Source organism: Thalassophryne amazonica, chromosome 14 (assembly GCF_902500255.1).
Source record: "Thalassophryne amazonica chromosome 14, fThaAma1.1, whole genome shotgun sequence".
NCBI lineage: Eukaryota > Metazoa > Chordata > Actinopteri > Batrachoidiformes > Batrachoididae > Thalassophryne > Thalassophryne amazonica.
In genome coordinates, this window is record NC_047116.1 from 98,752,767 (window position 1) to 98,772,069 (window position 19,303).

General features: G+C 41.3%; 1 protein-coding gene across 1 annotated transcript in view; it reads left to right on the plus strand.

Moving 5' to 3' along the window:
- The window catches only part of itgb5 (integrin, beta 5), a 161,623-nt gene extending 142,614 nt beyond the window's left edge, over positions 1 to 19,009 (plus strand). Inside the window, exons 15-16 of the mRNA XM_034186204.1 lie at positions 7,537 to 7,703; positions 18,226 to 19,009. Of these exons, the coding sequence (XP_034042095.1) occupies positions 7,537 to 7,703; positions 18,226 to 18,321 (263 nt within the window). The 3' untranslated portion in view covers positions 18,322 to 19,009. The remainder of the gene's footprint in view (positions 1 to 7,536; positions 7,704 to 18,225) is intronic.
- Positions 19,010 to 19,303: the final 294 nt, after the last annotated feature.

A 19,303-nucleotide genomic window follows, 5' to 3' on the forward strand; every position in this document is an offset into this window, starting at 1 on the left:
CACTCCAGATTCGGGGATCTGAACCCGACTCCCTTTCGATCGGCCGGGGGCGACGTAGGCCATTGCCCCGCCCTTCCGAACGGCGTTCGCCCATCTCTTAGGACTGACTGACCCATGTTCAACTGCTGTTCACATGGAACCCTTCTCCACTTCGGCCTTCAAAGTTCTCGTTTGAATATTGTAGAGATCATTTTCCGGTTCAACAAACTATGTGCTGATTTCAGTATTTTATAAAATCCTGTCTCAGACTGTAAAAAAATTTGAAAAGCGACATTTTGAAAGGAAAATGTGGTACGGGAAAGAGAAGTCTGGGGTCCCCTGCTGGAGCTGTTGCTCCCGCGACCTGAACCCGGAAAAGCGGTTGAAGATGAGTGATGAGTGACCTTTTTCTCCTCAGGATATAAGGTGACATCTCTTCTGTTGTGAGAGAAGTCTGAATTAAAGGCACACCATCTAAGTAATTATAGCATCATCTGAATTTTTGTAAAGTTAACAACCTTATTCCAAATTTTCAGAGTAAAATTTATCCAGCAGTTTTCAGACTCTCCAATTTGTGACTCCAATGTTCTGTCCCCTATCACGGCCTGCAAAGGAAATCTACTGACCATCTTGGTCTCTAGTTCTTTCCACTTTGATCTGTATTCCTTATTGCACCAGTACAGGAGTGGGGTTAACTGAGATGCATAATAGTAATATTTTAGGCAGGGAAGGGCCATTCCTCCATCTTTTTTTTTCTAATTGCAGTGTACTATACCTAACTCGTGGCTTTTTCCCTTGCCAAATAAGCCATGATATCTGTTTGTCCCACTCCCCAATCTGACTTTCAGGCACTTATATTGGAAGTGTTCTAAACAGGTACAATAGGTTAGGGAGCACTGACATTTTTAATGGCATTTACTCTGAAGGTTAGACTTAAAAAGGTGATAAGGCTACACCTATGCAAGTCTTCCTTAATCTTCAGTGACAATGGCTCATAATTTTTAAGAAGTGTTGATAAATCTTTGGTCACAGTCATACCCAGATATTTTATTCCATGTGAATCCCAATTTAAATTGTAACAGTTTTGTAAATTTGTTGAGGCAGTAAAATTTATTGTCATAACTTGTGTTTTTGTGATGTTAAGTTTATAACCTGATAAATTTCCAAATTTTCTTAGTAGAATCATTGAAAGAGCTCTCTGGTTCCTCCAGGTAAACTAAAACATCATCAGCAAACATTGCCACATTGTGTTCAACTCCTGCTACTGCAATTCCTCTTATTTGAGCACTTTATCATAATAATTGCCCAAGAGGTTTGATAAATAATGCAAAAAAAATGTGGTGAAATTTCGCAGCCCTGTCTACTTTCTCTTTCCAGTATGAATGGATCAGACAGATCAACTGTATTTTATTTGTGGTTTGTGTGTTTGCTGGAATCTGTTTTGTGCTGCCCTCTTGGCCAAATCACTCTAGAAAAAGAGGTTTTAAATCTCAGTGAGTTTTTAACCTGGTTAAATAAAGGACATTGAATTGAATAAATAAATAAACTCTCTCGAGGGAGGCAGTGGCATAATGGTTTGCATGTTGAACTGAGAGGCCAGCAACCCAGCTTCGCTTCCCAAATGCAACCAAGCTCCCAACTGGCACGTTGAACAGATGTGCTGGGGAGAAGGAGAGACACGTGTCATGGGTCCTTCTGAGATTTTAGCAAATTTATTAAAAAAAACACAAACAAACTAAGAAATCACATGTACACACACACAGACACATAAAACCATTTTTTCCACTACTCTATATTTCAGTATGCAGTACATATCTCATATTTAAATATTTTTGTGGTGTAGAAGAGGTCTTGTTTTTTGTGGTGTACAGTAGCTCTGCAGGAGCACCCCCAATTTGGTTGTACCCCCCTTCACCCTGTACAGTGACAATAAAGGCTATTCTATTCTATGCACTACCAAAGTGTTAAAACAATATGGTAGATTTGAGCCTGATTGAATTGCGGACTGAACAAAATCTCAATAACATTGAATATTCACGTGATTTAGCTATAAGCAGGTCACGTTGACACAATGATTATTTTCTACTTCAAGGGAAGTTGTATCAAAAGTTAGAGATTGCCAGTATTGGAGCATTGTGTTAAGTGATCATGCCACCATATCTTTAAATACAGTGGGGCAAAAAGTATTTAGTCAGTCCCTGATTGCGCAAGTTCTCCTACTTAGAAAGATGAGAGAGGTGTGTAATTTTCATCATAGGTACACTTCAACTATAAGAGACAAAATGAGAAAAAAAAATCCATGAAATCACATTGTAGGATTTTTAAAACATTTATGTGTAAATTATGGTGGAAAATAAGTATTTGGTCACTGACAAACAAGCAAGATTTCTGGCTCTCACAGACCTGTAACTTCTTCTTTAAGAAGCTCTTCTGTCCTCCACCTGTTACCTGTATTAATGGCACCTGTTTGAACTTATCTGTATAAAAGACTCCTGTCCATAACCTCAAACAGTCAGACTCCAAACTCAACCATGGAAAAGACCAAAGAGCTGTTGAAGGACACCAGGAAGAACATTGTAGATGTGCACCAGGCTGGGAAGAGTGAATCTACAATAGTCAAGCAGGTTGGTCTGAATAAATCAACTGTGGGAGCAATTGTAAGAAAATGGAAGACATACAAGACCATTGATAATCTCCCTCCATCTGGGACTCCACGCAAGATGTCATCCTGTGGGGTCAAAATGATCATGAGAACGGTGAACAAAAATCCCAGAACTACATGGAGGGACTTGATGAATGACCTGCAGAGAGCTGGGACCAAAGTAACAAAGGCTACATACTACGCAGAGAGGGACTCAAATCCTGCAGTGCCAGGCGTGTCCCCCTGCTTAAGACAGTATGTGTCCAGGCCCATCTGAAGTTTGCCAGAGAGCATATGGATGATCCAGAAGAGGATTGGGAGAATATCATGTGGTCAGATGAAACCAAAATAGAACTTTTTGGTTAAAAACTCAACTCGTGGTGTTTGGAGGAAGAAGAATACTGAGTTGCATTCCAAGAACACCATATCTACTGTGAAGCATGGGGGTGGAAACATCATGCTTTGGGGCTGTTTTTCTGCAAAGGGGACAGGACGACTGATCCGTGTTAAGGGAAGAATGAACGTGGCCATGTATCATGAGATTTTAAGCCAAAATCTCCTTCCATCAGTGAGAGCATTGAAGATGCAACGTGGCTGGGTCTTCCAGCATGACGATGATCCCAAACACACCGCTCGGGCAATGGAGTGGCTCCGTAAAAGCATTTCAAGATCCTGGAGTGGCCAAGCCAGTCTCCAGACCTCAACCCCATAGAAAATTTGTGGAGGGAGTTGAAAGTCCGTGTTGCCCAGCGATAGCCCCAAAACATCACTGCTCTAGAGGAGATCTGCGTGGAGGAATGGACCAGCTACAGTGTGTGCAAACCTGGTGAAGACTTACAGGAAACGTTTGACCTCTGTCATTGCCAACAAAGATTATATTACAAAGTATTGAGTTAAACTTTTGTTATTGACCAAATACTTATTTTCCACCATAATTTACAAATAAATTCTTTAAAAATCCTACAATGTGATTTCCTGGATTTTTTTTTTTCTCATTTTGTCTCTCATAGTTTAAGTGTACCTATGATGAAAATTACAGACCTCTCTCATCTTTCTATATAGGAGAACTTGCAGAATCAGGAACTGACTAAATACTTTTTGGCCCCACTGTATTTCAAGCCCTTGGGAAGCAACCATCATCTCAAATATATTCTTATAAAATGACCATTTACTTCCTGGCGGGGCATATACATTAATCAAAGTAATGTCAACTTCTTCTAATTTGCCAGTGATCTTAATGAACCACCCACCTTCATCCACTGTTTCAGACCCATATTCATATTTGAGACCACTAGACATGATTATGGCCACTCCTCATTTGTGAGCAGACTTACGTGAGGAGGAGAATACGTTTGAAGCCTTGCTTCTTGAATTTAGCATGTTCAGATTTAGACATGTGGGTTTCCTGGAGGAAAGCTATTTGCACCCTTTCTTTTTTTAGTTTTGACATGACTTTGGTTCGTTTGATTGGATTTACTAGCCCATTTACGTTAAATGAGATTATTCTAAGTTCTTTACTATGCATTTTGGAGATTTTGGACAAAGATAATAAAAATTCTCCCTTCCACCTCTATGTAAAGCTTCCTCCATAAGAAAAGTTGAAAACATAAAAACATAACTAACACTGGAACTCCTGTAGAAAACTATAACATTTAGAACTGTTGTACTCCGAACAGTCTTATTCACTTGTAGTTTCTGATGTTGTTTGTTTTCTGACGTGTTTTGAAACAGTGGTGCTTGTTGTGTTTTCTTGTTGATGTTGTTATTGTTGTTGTAGTTGCTGATGTTTCTTTTCTGACATGTTGTGGTACGGTGGTGTTTGCCATGCTTTTTGTTGTTGTTGTCTTTGTTGATATTGTTGATGATGATGTTTATTTTCTGCTGTGTTGTGGTACGGTGGTGTTTGCCATGCTTTTTGTTGTTATTGATGTTGTTTGTGTTCTTGCCCTGTTGTGGTACGGTGGTGCTTGCCATGCTTTTTGTTGTTGTTGTTGTTGATGTTTGTTTTCTGACGTGTTGTGGTACGGTGGTGTTTGCCATGCTTTTTGTTGTTATTGTTGTTGATGTTGTTTGTTTTCTGACGTGTTGTGGTACGGTGGTGTTTGCCATGCTTTTTGTTGTTATTGTTGTTGATGTTGTTTGTTTTCTGACGTGTTGTGGTACGGTGGTGTTTGCCATGCTTTTTGTTGTTATTGTTGTTGATGTTGTTTGTGTTCTTGCCCTGTTGTGGTACGGTGGTGTTTGCCATGCTTTTTGTTGTTATTGTTGTTGTTTGTGTTCTTGCCCTGTTGTGGTACGGTGGTGCTTGCCATGCTTTTTGTCGTTATTGTTGTTGATGTTGTTTGTTTTCTGACGTGTTGTGGTACGGTGGTGTTTGCCATGCTTTTTGTTGTTACTGTTGTTGATGTTGTTTGTTTTCTGACGTGCTGTGGTACGGTGGTGTTTGCCATGCTTTTTGTTGTTATTGTTGTTGATGTTGTTTGTTTTCTGACGTGCTGTGGTACGGTGGTGTTTGCCATGCTTTTTGTTGTTATTGTTGTTGATGTTGTTTGTTTTCTGACGTGTTGTGGTACGGTGGTGTTTGCCATGCTTTTTGTTGATGTTATTGTTGTTGATGTTGTTTGTTTTCTGACCTGTTGTGGTACGGTGGTGTTTGCCATGCTTTTTGTTGTTATTGTTGTTGATGTTTGTTTTCTGATGTGTTGTGGTACGGTGGTGTTTGCCATGCTTTTTGTTGTTGTTTATGTTGTCAATGTTGTTGATGTTGTTTGTTTTCTGACCTGTTGTGGTACGGTGGTGTTTGCCATGCTTTTTGTTGTTATTGTTGTTGATGTTGTTTGTTTTCTGACGTGTTGTGGTACGGTGGTGTTCGCCATGCTTTTTGTTGTTATTGTTGTTGATGTTGTTTGTTTTCTGACGTGTTGTGGTACGGTGGTGTTTGCCATGCTTTTTGTTGATGTTATTGTTGTTGATGTTGTTTGTTTTCTGACGTGTTGTGGTATGGTGGTGTTTGCCATGCTTTTTGTTGTTGTTTATGTTGTCAATGTTGTTGATGTTGTTTGTTTTCTGACCTGTTGTGGTACGGTGGTGTTTGCCATGCTTTTTGTTGTTATTGTTGTTGATGTTGTTTGTTTTCTGACGTGTTGTGGTACGGTGGTGTTTGCCATGCTTTTTGTTATTGTTGTTGATGTTGTTTGTTTTCTGACCTGTTGTGGTACGGTGGTGTTTGCCATGCTTTTTGTTGGTGTTATTGTTGTTGATGTTTGTGTTCTGACCTGTTGTGGTACGGTGGTGTTTGCCATGCTTTTTGTTATTGTTGCTGCTGATGTTGTTTGTTTTCTGCTGTGTTGTGGTATGGTGGTGTTTGGTATGCTTTTTATTGTGTATGTTGTTGCTGATGTTTGTTTTTCTGACGTGTTGTGGTACGGTGGTGTTTACCATGCTTTTTGTTGTTATTGTTGTTGATGTTGTTTGTCTGCTGTGTTGTGGTATGGTGGTGTTTGCCATGCTTTTTGTTATTGTTGTTGATGTTGTTTGTTTTCTGACGTGTTGTGGTACGGTGGTGTTTGCCATGCTTTTTGTTGTTATTGTTGTTGATGTTTGTTTTCTGACGTGTTGTGGTACGGTGGTGTTTGCCATGCTTTTTGTTGTTGTTGATGTTTGTTTTCTGACGTGTTGTGGTACGGTGGTGTTTGCCATGCTTTTTGTTGTTATTGTTGTTGATGTTGTTTGTTTTCTGACGTGTTATGGTACGTTGGCGTTGTTATTGATGTTGTTTGTGTTCTTGCCCTGTTGTGGTATGGTGGTGTTTGCCATGCTTTTTGTTGTTATTGTTGTTGATGTTTGTTTTCTGCTGTGTTGTGGTATGGTGGTGTTTGCCATTCTTTTTTGTTGTTGTTTATGTTGTCATTGTTGTTGTTGTTGTTTGTTTTCTGACATGTTGTGGTACGGTGGTGTTTGCCGTGCTTTTTGTTATTTATTGTTGTTGATGTTGTTTGTTTTCTGATGTGTTGTGGTATGGTGGTGTTTGCCATGCTTTTTGTTGTTATTGTTGTTGATGTTGTTTGTTTTCTGACGTGTTGTGGTACGGTGGTGTTTGCCATGCTTTTTGTTGGTGTTACTGTTGTTGTTGTTGTTTGTTTTCTGACCTGTTGTGGTACGGTGGTGTTTGCCATGCTTTTTGTTGGTGTTATTGTTGTTGATGTTTGTTTTCTGACGTGTTGTGGTATGGTGGTGTTTGCCATGCTTTTTGTTGTTATTGTTATTGTTGTTGATGTTGTTTCTTTTCTGACGTGTTGTGGTACGGTGGTGTTTGCCATGCTTTTTGTTGATGTTATTGTTGTTGATGTTGTTTGTTTTCTGACCTGTTGTGGTACGGTGGTGTTTGCCATGCTTTGTGTTGATGTTATTGTTGTTGATGTTGTTTGTTTTCTGACCTGTTGTGGTACGGTGGTGTTTGCCATGCTTTTTGTTGTTATTGTTGTTGATGTTGTTTGTTTTGTGACCTGTTGTGGTACGGTGGCGTTTGCCATGCTTTTTGTTGGTGTTATTGTTGTTGATGTTGTTTGTTTTCTGCTGTGTTGTGGTACAGTGGTATTTGTCACGGTATAGCTTTGCTGTCTTTGTGCTTGCAGAGTGTGCTGAAGGTCCAGATGCTCTGATGGTGTTGCCATGCTTTTTGTTGATGTTATTGTTGTTGATGTTGTTTGTTTTCTGACCTGTTGTGGTACGGTGGTGTTTGCCATGCTTTTTGTTGTTATTGTTGTTGATGTTGTTTGTTTTCTGACCTGTTGTGGTACGGTGGCGTTTGCCATGCTTTTTGTTGGTGTTATTGTTGTTGATGTTGTTTGTTTTCTGCTGTGTTGTGGTACAGTGGTATTTGTCACGGTATAGCTTTGCTGTCTTTGTGCTTGCAGAGTGTGCTGAAGGTCCAGATGCTCTGATGGTGCTGCTGGCTGTGGTCGGCAGCATTCTTCTGGTGGGCGTGCTGCTGTTGGCTGCCTGGAAGCTCGTCATCACCATTCATGACCGCCAAGAATTTGCACGCTTCCAGAGCGCACGCTCACGTGCCCGATATGAGATGGTAAGGATGTTCCTGTTCCACCACCATGTCTTACAACCCTAATTCCAATGAAGTTGGGATGTTGTGTAAAATGTAAATAAAAACAGAATACAATGATTTACAAATCCTCTTAAACCAAAATTCAATTGAATACACCACAAAGACAAGATATTTATTGTTCAAACTGATAAACTTTATTGTTTTTATGCAAATATTTGCTGAGTTTGAAACACATTTCAAAAAAGCTGGGACAGTGGTATGTTTACCATTGTGTTACATCACCTTTCCTTCTAACAACACTCAATAAGCGTTTGGGAACTGAGGACACTAATTTGTGAGTGTCATAATATAAAAGTATAAAAGGAGCATCCCCAAAACGTTCAGCTGTTCACAAGCAAAGATGGGGCAAGTATCACCACTTTCTGAACAACTGCATAAAAAAATAGTCCAACAGTTTAAGAACAATGTTTCTCAATGTTCAATTGCAAGGAATTTAGGGATTCCATCATCTACAGTCCATAATATAATCAGTAGATTCAGAGAATCTGGAGAACTTTCTACACGTAAGTGGCAAGGCCGAAAACCTGCTTATTTCAGCAAGACAATGTCAAGCCACATTCTGCACGTGTTCCAACAGCGTGGCTTCGTAGTAAAAGAGTGCGGGTACTAGACTGGCCTGCCTGCAGTCCAGACCTGTCGCCCACTGAAAATGTGTGGCGCATTATGAAGCGCAAAATATGACAACGGAGACCCCGGACTGTTGAACAACTGAAGTCGTACATCAAGCAAGAATGGGAAAGAATTCCACCTACAAAGCTTCAACAAATAGTGTCCTCAGTTCCCAAACGCTTATTGAGTGTTGTTAGAAGGAAAGCTGATGTAACACAGTGGTAAACATACCACTGTCCCAGCTTTTTGAAACGTGTTGCAGGCATCCATTTGAAAATGAGCAAGTATTTGCACAAAAACAATAAAGTTTATCAGTTTGAACATTAAATATCTTGTCGAACAAAAAAAGAGAAGAGTTCACCACGCTTCTGTATAGCACAAACAAATCTGGTGCAACCAGATGGGAATAATTTGTAAAAGAGAAAAATAACTGGCGCAACACAGAAATAAGTGCCGGAAAGAAATATACAGCACAACTAACGTTTCGACGTGAGAGTCACATCTTCCTCAGAGTTCATTAAATATCTTGTGTTTGTGGTGTATTCAATTGAATATAGGTTGAAGAGGATTTGCAAATCATTGTATTCTGTTTTTATTTACATTTTACACAATGTCCAAACTTCACTGGAATTGGGGTTTTGCTTACTAAAACCTATGAATTCATTTTCTGTGTTTATGACGCTCTTCCAACAGGTTATTGTTAGGACTCTGAGTTTGTGTGACACAGCGGCTGAAATCAAAGAATTGCGGTATTCCTCATGTTTAGCCGCACGATTTACAGAAAGCAGTCCTTTTACCGCATGGAACAGCCCCAGCCATGTTCTTCTTGGCTGGACAGACGATCTACAAGGCTGCTATTATTTCACCCCGTCCTCTGTATCTTCCTCTGTCTCTCCAACCACCTGCATGTCCTCCTTCAGCACATCCATAAACCTCCTCTTTGTCCTCCCTCTTCTCCATCCTCAGCATCCTTCTCCCTATGTACCCTGGGTCCCTCCGCTGCACATGTTCAAACCATCTCACCCCCTGCTGTCTGACTTTGTCTCCAAACCGTCCCACTTGAGCTCTCCCTCTATGTTCATTCCTAAACCTGTCCATCCTCCTCACTCCCAAAGAAAATTGCAAGATCTTCAGCTGTGACACCTCCAACTCCACCTCCTCCTGTCTTTTTGTTAGTGCCACTGTCTCGAAGCCGTCCAAAATATCTGGTCTCACTACTGTCTTGTAGACTTTCCCCTTCACGCTTGTCCTGCCACCTTTCTCCACCCACTCCACCCTGCCTGCACTCTCTTCACCTCTCTACCACACTCTCCATTACTTGGGACAGTTGACCCAAGTATTTAAACTCATCTACCGTCACCACTTCTACGCCTTGTAACTGCACTATTCCACTGGGCTCCCTCTCATTCACACACATGGACTCAGTCTTACTACTGACTTTCATTCCCCTTCTCTCCAGAGCATATCACCACCTCTCCAGGCTAGACTCTGATGTTTGCAAATCACAATGTCATCTGTAAACATCATAGTCCATGGAGACTCCTGTCTGATCTCATCAGTCAACCTGTCCATCACTGCTGTGAACAAGAAAGGGCTCAGAGCTGATCCTTGGTGTAATCCCACCTCCATCTTGAATGAGTCTGTCATTCCTAGTACGCGTCTCACTGCTGTCACACTGTCCTTGTACATGTCCTGCACTACCCTCACATACTTCTCTGCCACTCCAGACTTTCTCATACAATACCACAACTCTTCTCTTGGCACCCTATCATAAGCTTTTTCTAAGACCACAAACACACAATGTAACTCTTTCTGTCCTTCTCTGTACTTTTCCAACAGTATTCTCAGAGCAAACATTGCATCTGCAGTGCTCTTTCTCGGCATGAAACCATATTGCTGCTCACAGATCTTCACCTGTTTTCAAAGCCTAGCTTTTACTATTCTTTCCCATAACTTCATGCTGTGGCTGATCAACTTTATGCCTCTGTAGTTACTGCAGCTCTGCACATCACCCTTGTTCTTGAAAATAGGAACCAGCACACTTTGTCTCCACTCCTCAGGCATCCTCTCACTTTCCAACATTTTATTAAACAATCTGGTTCGTACCACAACTCCCATCTCTCTGAAAAGTTTCCATGCTTCCACTGGAATGACAAACTGCCTTCCCACCCTTCTTCCTCCTCTTTGGTGTCCTCACTTCATCCTTACTAATCCTTTGCACTGCCTGATTTACTCTCTCCACATCATTCAACATTTTTTCTCTCTCATTTTCTTCATTTGTCAGTTCCTAAAAATATTCCCTCCACCTTCGCCACACACTCTCCTCATTTGTCAGCACATTACCATCTGCATCTTTTGCCACCCAAACTTGCTGCACATCCTTTCCAGCTCTGTCCCTTTGTCTGGCCAATTGGTACAAGTCCTTTTCTCCTCATGCTTTCCTGGACACCTTCGTTCCACCACTAAGTCTCCTTGTCTTCCTTTCACTGTCCAGATGTCACACCCAGTACCTTCCTTTCTGTCTCCTTCATCACATCTGCAGTACTTTTTCAGTTGTCCAAAATTGCTTCCCCTCCATCCAGTGCTTCTCTCACCTGCTCACTGAATTTCACACAACAGTCTTCCTCCTTCAGCTTCTACCATCTGATCTTTTGTTGAGCTCTCGCTCTCCTTTTCTTCTTCTTTACCTCTAAAGTCATCTTACAAACCCCCATCCTATGCTGTCTAGCTAATTCAGTGTCATTTTCATTTATACAACCCTGGCAAAAATTATGGAATCACCAGCCTCGGAGGATGTTCATTCAGTTGTTTAATTTTGTAGAAAAAAAGCAGATCACAGACATGACACAAAACTAAAGTCATTTCAAATGGCAACTTTCTTTCTTTAAGAAACATTATAAGAAATCAAGAAAAAAAGATTGTGGCAGTCAGTAACGGTTACTTTTTTAGACCAAGCAGAGGAAAAAATATGGAATCACTCAATTCTGAGGAAAAAATTATGGAATCACCCTGTAAATTTTCATCCCCCAAATTAACACCTGCATCAAATCAGATCTGCTCATTGACATTGACCCTATGTGTCTTTTTGCAAGGAATGTTTTTGCAGTTTTTGCTCTATGGCAAGATGCATTATCATCTTCAAAAATGATTTCATCATCCCCAAACATCCTTTCAATTGTCCAAAATATCAACATAAACTTGTGCATTTATTGATGCCATCTCCCCAGTGCCTTTACCTGACATGCAGCCCATATCATCAATGACTGTGGAAATTTACATGTTCTCTTCAGGCAGTCATCTTTATAAATCTCATTGGAAAGGCACCAAACAAAAGTTCCAGCATCATCACCTCGCCCAATGCAGATTCGAGATTCATCACTGAATATGACTTTCATCCAGTCATCCACAGTCCACAATTGCTTTTCCTTAGCCCATTGTAACCTTGTTCTTTTCTGTTTAGGTGTTAATGATGCCTTTCGTTTAGCTTTTCTGTATGTAAATCCCATTTCCTTTAGGCTGTTTCTTACAGTTCAGTCACAGACGTTAACTCCAGTTTCCTCCCATTCGTTCCTCATTTGTTTTGTTGTACATTTTTTGATTTTTGAGACATATTGCTTTAAGTTTTCTGTCTTGACGCTTTGATGTCTTTCTTGGTCTACCAGTATGTTTGCCTTTAACAACCTTCCCATGTTGTTTGTATTTGGTCCAGAGTTTAGACACAGCTGACTGTGAACAACCAACATCTTTTGCAACATTGCGTGATGATTTACTCTCTTTTAAGAGTTTGATAATCCTCTCCTTTGTTTCAATTGACATCTCTCGTGTTGGAGCCATGATTTCATGTCAGTCCACTTGGTGCAACAGCTCTCCAAGGTGTGTTCACTCCTTTTTAGATGCAGACTAACGAGCAGATCTGATATGATGCAGGTGTTAGTTTTGGGGATGAAAATTTACAGGGTGATTCCATAATTTTTTCCTCAGAATTGAGTGATTCCATATTTTTTTCCTCTGCTTGGTCTAAAAAAGTAACCGTTACTGACTGCCACAATCTTTTTTTCTTGATTTCTTATAGTGTTTCTTAAAGCCAGAAAGTTGCCATTTGAAATGACTTTAGTTTTGTGTCATGTCTGTGATCTGCTTTTTTCTACAAAATTAAACAACTGAATGAACATCCTCCGAGGCCGGTTATTCCATAATTTTTGCCAGGGGTTGTATAGCGGCAAATCACAACAAAGTTGCCTCAAGGCGCTTCACACAAGTAAAGTCTAACCTTACTAACCCCCAGAGCAAGCACACAAGTGACAGTGGTAAGGAAAAACTCCCTCTGATGATTTGAGGAAGAAACCCGAAGCAGACCAGACTCAAAGGAGTGACCCTCTGCTTGGGCCATGCTTCCGATACAATTGACAATACGAATATACAGGAAAGGACAGGACAGAAGGGTTGCAGAAACAGACACATGCTCTCCTGCCACCACCTTACAGTCTCCAGTTTCTTTTAGTTTGCATCTCCTACACAGAATGTAGTCCACCTGTGTGCACCTTCCTCCACTCTTATATGTCACCCTGTGCTCCTCCCTTTTCCTAAAGTAGGTGTTCATCACAGCCGTTTTCATCCTTTTTGCAAAATGTACCTGTCCTTCCACATTCCTATCCTTGATACCATATCTACCCATTACTTCCTCATCACCTCTGTTCCCTTCACCAACACGCCCACTGACGTACGCTGCTATCACCACTCTTTCATGCTTGGGTTCACTCTCCACCACCTCGTCTAACTCTCTCCACAAATCTCTTTCTCCTTCATCTCCACTGCTGGGAATAATGCTGTTAAATTAAACAGTGTTACTAACAGCATTACTTTTTGCAGTATCAGGCAATCTAACTAATTGCAGGTGAACCTCATTAACTCGGACAAGTTGGCATCCACAAAATCAAACCGCGGGTTATCTGAAACCGTGAGTTAATGAGGTTGACTAAAAACATACAGTAGTCTAATTTTTTGGGGGTCCACAAATCAACCGTGAATAAAACCTAAAAGTGAGTTATGCGTTCACCTGTTAACAGGGTTCACCTGTATTGTTTCCATCATTATAACGCCATTACAGTTACTGACAGTAAAATCCGGCGCTTTACTATAATTAAGCCCATTGATGCAGTTTTCCTCTTTTTCAACAATAACTGAGCTGCAAAGTTTGTTTCCCTTCCTCTTTGGTGGGGAGGGGGGGGGGGGACAACAGCACAAGTGATCAGAATAAGAAAGAACTTTATTAATCCCAAAGGAACTTATTTTTCCAGAGTGCCAAAACAGTATACGGTAAAAATTTTTGTTTTTACAATGAGTACATGTTTATGTAAAATGACTGAAGACACTTGCACACAGTCTTGACAGTATTGCACATCACTGTGAGAAACTGAAAAACTCTGATCATTATGAATTTGTCTTGCAGAAGAGGGAGGAGTTGCCACAGATAGGAAAGACCTCCTTTGGTATTCTGTGATATATTAAATTTGATGGGTGTCTTGTCTCCCGTTGTCACACAGCAACATTAAAATAATGTAGATTGGTGTACAATGTTGTGTGTAAGTGTGCATTTAATTCATTGTACATATTTAATATTCAGCTGTATTATAATGAATTGAACATACTGTTGAATTTAAAGTTCCATGGAGCGGGGGGATCCAAATTTATTGACATATTTTTTTAAAAAATCAATGTAATGCAGTAGTTATTTTCCATAGTAACTAATTACTTTTTTAAAGTAACTTGTCCAACACTGTTTGCCGCACAACCTACTCATACCTGTGTGGTATATGCTAGTGATGGGATGATGATACCTCAAGGAGTGTATTGACACACTACACAAACTGTGTCCACACTGTTGATCGCTCAATAGTGACCCCTGCAGTAGTTATAAAATCATTGCAGGTAAATAAAATGAAAATAAGATGGAAAAGCTAACGTGCTGCAAACGCAACGTCAGCCTGTGAAATAGTTAATTGCCAGTCCTCTATTTAAAATATGATCTCATCATTGCATAATTTCATGTGCTCATTTTGTGTGTCGAGTTAAGTTGTTCATGAGAAGAGTTTAAAATTTGCTTAAAACCTTGTTTGTGTAAATGCTAAATGTTGGTTTGTAAAATATAGCAAATTTGTAATAAAATTCAGAGTTAAAATTTGTAACTTGTGTATGGAAATTAGTCAACTTAAGTGTTAAATCATATGAAATAAAAGACTAAAAATAGATTCATTTATGCATTTTTATTGAGGAACAAAGGTTTCTGAAGTGTCTTTGCTCCAAGGCGATTTCTCCTCTTACACACCAGTTCCCCTGCCTCAGAAAAAACTCTTTCCCAGGGTACAGATGAAGATGGTGAGCATAAACATTTCAGTGCGACTTGATAAAGGTGTGTATATGTTTTTTGGTTATTCTTCTAGTATTGTAAAGGAGTACAAACATATATAATTGGAAAAATAACAGTAAACAATGCCAAAAGGAGAAAAAGATTTATCTTTGGCGTCAAAAGATCAAAATTATTCTAGACTGGGGAAACGTCTTTGAACGATCCATGAAGTCAGTGGAACAAGGTGGGGGCAAGAAAAAATCCAACAGCAAAACTCCATCCAACAAATCCGCAACATGTCGATACAGTTTGTTTCCTTATAAACACAATTTGGCACGGCGCAGTCGAACGACACAGTTCCTGTATCGGTCACGTGATTTTTTTCTTAAAGCGATACACGCACCGATACGGGGTTTGACTCTTGTGTGCTTGGCACAGTGTTGATGCACCAGTGTTGTTCATCCCATCACTAGTATATGCACTGATGATAGTCATCATCACCTCTTCAATTTCCAACTTCACCCTATCAGACACTCGCTTCACGTCCAACACACTTAACATACTCTTCCTTTAAAATGACCCCAACACCATTTCTCTTCCTGTCCTCACCATGATGCAACAACTTGAACCCTCCGTCGATGCTCCTGTTCTTACTTCCCTATCATATCAGCCAGCTGTCTCCCTTTACCAGTAATACTGCCAACATTCAAAGTCCTGACTCTCACTTCCACACTTCTAGTTTTCCTCTTCTTACACTGTTTTTGGGCATGTTCTCCTCCTCCCCTTCTTCTTTGCCCAGCAGTAAACCAATTTCCTCCAGCACCCTTGTGAGAGTGAAGAACTACTCAGTTGTTCCATGACCAGGACGGAACCCACTTTGTTCCTCTTCAATCAGAGGTTTGACTATCGACCGAACCCTCCTTTCCAGCACCCTAAAGTAGACTTTACCAGGGAGGCTGAGTAGTGTGATGCCCCTGTAGTTGGCACCCATTCTCTGGTCCCTTTTTTTAAATATGGGGACCACCACCCGTTTGCCACTTCTTAGGCACTGTCCCAGACCTCAACGCAATGTTGAAGAGACGTCTCATCCAAGACAGTCCCTCCACACCCAGAGCCTTCATCATTTTTGGACGGATCTAATCAACCCCCCAGGGCCTTGCCACTGTGGAGTTGTTTGAATACCTCAGTGACTTCCACCAAAGAAATTGATGATAATCCCCCATCAGCTTCCAGCTCTGCCCCTACTGTAGAGGGTGCTCCAGTCTGATGCAGGAGTTCCTCAAAGTGTTCCTTCCAGCACTGAATTACATCTTCAGTTGAGGTCACCAGAGTCCCATCCTTACTGTAGACAGATTGGATGGTTCCCCATTTTCCCCTCCTGATGTGCCTCGCGTTCTGCCAGAAGCACCTTGGTGACGACTGAAAGTCCTTCTCCATGGTTACTCCTCCCACACCCACTGCTTTGCCTCCCCCCAACAGAGGCTGCCACCCTTCAGGCCTGTCAGTACCTTGCACCTGCCTCTGGAGTCCTCGGATATAACATATCCTGAAAGGACTCCTTCTTCAGTCCGATGGCTTCCCTGACCACCAGTGTCCACCACAGTGTTCCAGGGTTGCCACCCTTGATGCATCTAAGACCTCAAGGCCATAGCTCCCCGCTGCAGCTTCAGCAGTGGAAGCTATGAACATTGCCCATTTTGGTTCAGTGTCCCCAACCTCGACAGGGATGCTAGAAAAGCTCCGTCGGAGGTGTGAGTTGAAGATCTGTCAGACAGTGGACTCCTCCAGACATTCCCAGTTCACCTGCACTGTTTGTGCTTACCAGGTCTGTCCGAAGTCCCCCCCCCCCCGATCCAACTCACCACCAGATGGTGGTCAGGTAACAGCTCTGCTCCTCTCTTCACCCAAGTGTCGAGAACATGCGGCTTCAGATCAGATTGTATGATCACAAAATCGATCATCGATCTTCCACCAAAGCCCTCAACTCTTACTGCCACCCATGTGACAGCGCACCCAACACCAGCGGTTCCCACTGCAGGTGGTGAGTCTACAGGGTGGAAATCGAAGGTCCACATTGCCTTTTCGGGCTGTGCCCGACCAGGCTCTGTGGCAAGCAAAGCCACCAGGCGCTCACTGATGGGCCCTCCATCCAGGCCTGGCTCAGATGGGGGCCCCAGGTTTTCTCCGGGCCAACAGTCCCTCCCCACGTAGAACAGACCGTGTGTTTTTTAAAAATAGACAAACACACTGCTTCGCTTTAAATGCACAGTAAGTCTATTTCAGATGATCAGTGTGGACCATCTTTCTCTTAAAAGGCTTTATTTTACTCTACAGTAGTGTTCAGAATAATAGTAGTGCTATGTGACTAAAAAGATTAATCCAGGTTTTGAGTATATTTCTTATTGTTACATGGGAAACAAGGTACCAGTAGATTCAGTAGATTCTCACAAATCCAACAAGACCAAGCATTCATGATATGCACACTCTTAAGGCTATGAAATTGGCCTATTAGTAAAAAAAAAAAGTAGAAAAGGGGGTGTTCACAATAATAGTAGTGTGGCATTCGGTCAGTGAGTTTGTCAGTTTTGTGGAACAAACAGATGTGAATCAGGTGTCCCCTATTTAAGGATGAAGCCAGCACCTGATGAACATGCCTCGCAGATGTGAAGAAATCATGAAAAACTGTGGTTATACAACTAAATACTAGTTTAGTGATTCACAGGATTGCTAAAAAAGCAGTTTGAACATAATAGTTTTGAGTTTGTAGCATCAACAGCACATGCTACTATTATTGTGAACACCCCCTTTTCTACTTATTTTTTTACTAATAGCCCAGTTTTATAGCCTTAAGAGTGTGCATATCATGAATGCTTGGTCTTGTTGGATTTGTGAGAATCTACTGAATCTACTGGTACCTTGTTTCCCATGTAAGATAAGAAATATACTCAAAACCTGGATTAATCTTTGTAGTCACATAGCACCACTATTATTCTGAACACTACTGTACGTACATAATGTTAGCCCATTAGCAATGGTAACAGGCTAATGGTAGCATGAAAACTATACGATCACTTAATGCAGTGCTAACATTAGCATGAGAAATGAGATTCATTGTGTCCTTTTAAAAACATAAAGTTCAGATTTTCTTAGAAAACTCTACTGTGTTCATGGAAATGTTATATGTTGCATGAAAAAATGTCCATTTGATTTTTCAAAACCTTTGTTCTGAAGATTGAAAGGAACCTTTTACTAAGCTTTTCTAGTTTTGGTCAGCTTTGGCCTCCTCATTGGTGGAGCACTCTCTTAAAGGTGAGGTCACATTTCTGTGTGATGGCTTCATTTTCTTCATTTATTCAAAGTTCATTTCATTCCGACTCGGTGCAAAGAAAAACGTGGTTCCAGGAGCAGCTCACAGATGCCAAAACCGATGGTCACCACTGGTCAGCCGTTCAGGTCCTGAATGTACTGTGGTACATGGCAGTAATAGTCACAGAAAACACTACTGTCTGTTCTCTTCTTCTCCATCAGGCGTCCAACCCTCTGTACAGGCAGCCCATCTCCACACACGTGGTGGAGACTGACTTCAGCATGTACGGCAAGTCCTGCAACGGCCGGACCCACTGATGCCACTCCACAGGGCGCGGCGGGACCGGTCCAAAGTATGCAGCATGTGGTGAACCGGACTGTGGCCTTCTGATAGTTTGTTTTGAGAGAGGAGAAATGTGTCCACCTGATTCTTTCCAAACCAGCTGCTGGTCCAACTCTGACCAGAAGAACCTCCATGAAAGCACATGAAAGCACTGCTCACATGTCTGTTTCTATCTTTTTATGAAATCATTTCTTACTCCCAGCTATGCAGGAGTCAAGCAGAAGGTTTTTCTACTCTGTATCTAAAGATTTGAAATGTTTAAAAGCTCATTTTTTCAAAAGTGTCTGTGATTGCGGTGTGGTACTGGCAGAGGTCATGATTTTGCACAGTGGATGTTAGAGTGGCGATGTATTGTTGTTGTTGTTGTGTTTGTTGGTCACTTCCAGCTAACCGCCTTACAACGTGCTCATGTGTATTTACTGACCTTGGACTCTGCCATCTTTCAGCATGAGGTATTGGTCCAGTGTGTGTGCTCACAGTACCATGCTGGGTACTGTGTCCGGGAGATCAGAGTGCACAGTGAGAGGGGACGCCTTTGACATGGCTGCCTGCTGTGGTTGTCAAATCCTGAAATTTCCACCAAGACTTTGCTAACATGGATCCACATTAAGGATATGAGATAAATACTGTGTTTGATATCAAAGTGACGTCAATAAAATCATCTAGAAGACATTTACAGTGTGTTTTCTCCTCTGACTGGGAAATCTGAGCTCACAGGGCCTTGAAATTTTGGTTGAGAAGATCTGGATGTAGACAGCAGGTGGCGTCACACTACAAGCATAATTAAAACTAGAAGCACTCAGAGTGCAAACCTGACGCCATAACATCTACACGCCGTGGAATCATTGAACCTAAAAACGTCTAACAATGATGTTTGCTCAGTAGTAAAAAAAAGTTTCATCTGCTGTGACTGGATAGCATGTATCCTTAGCGCTTGGCATCACAGTTTATTGCAAC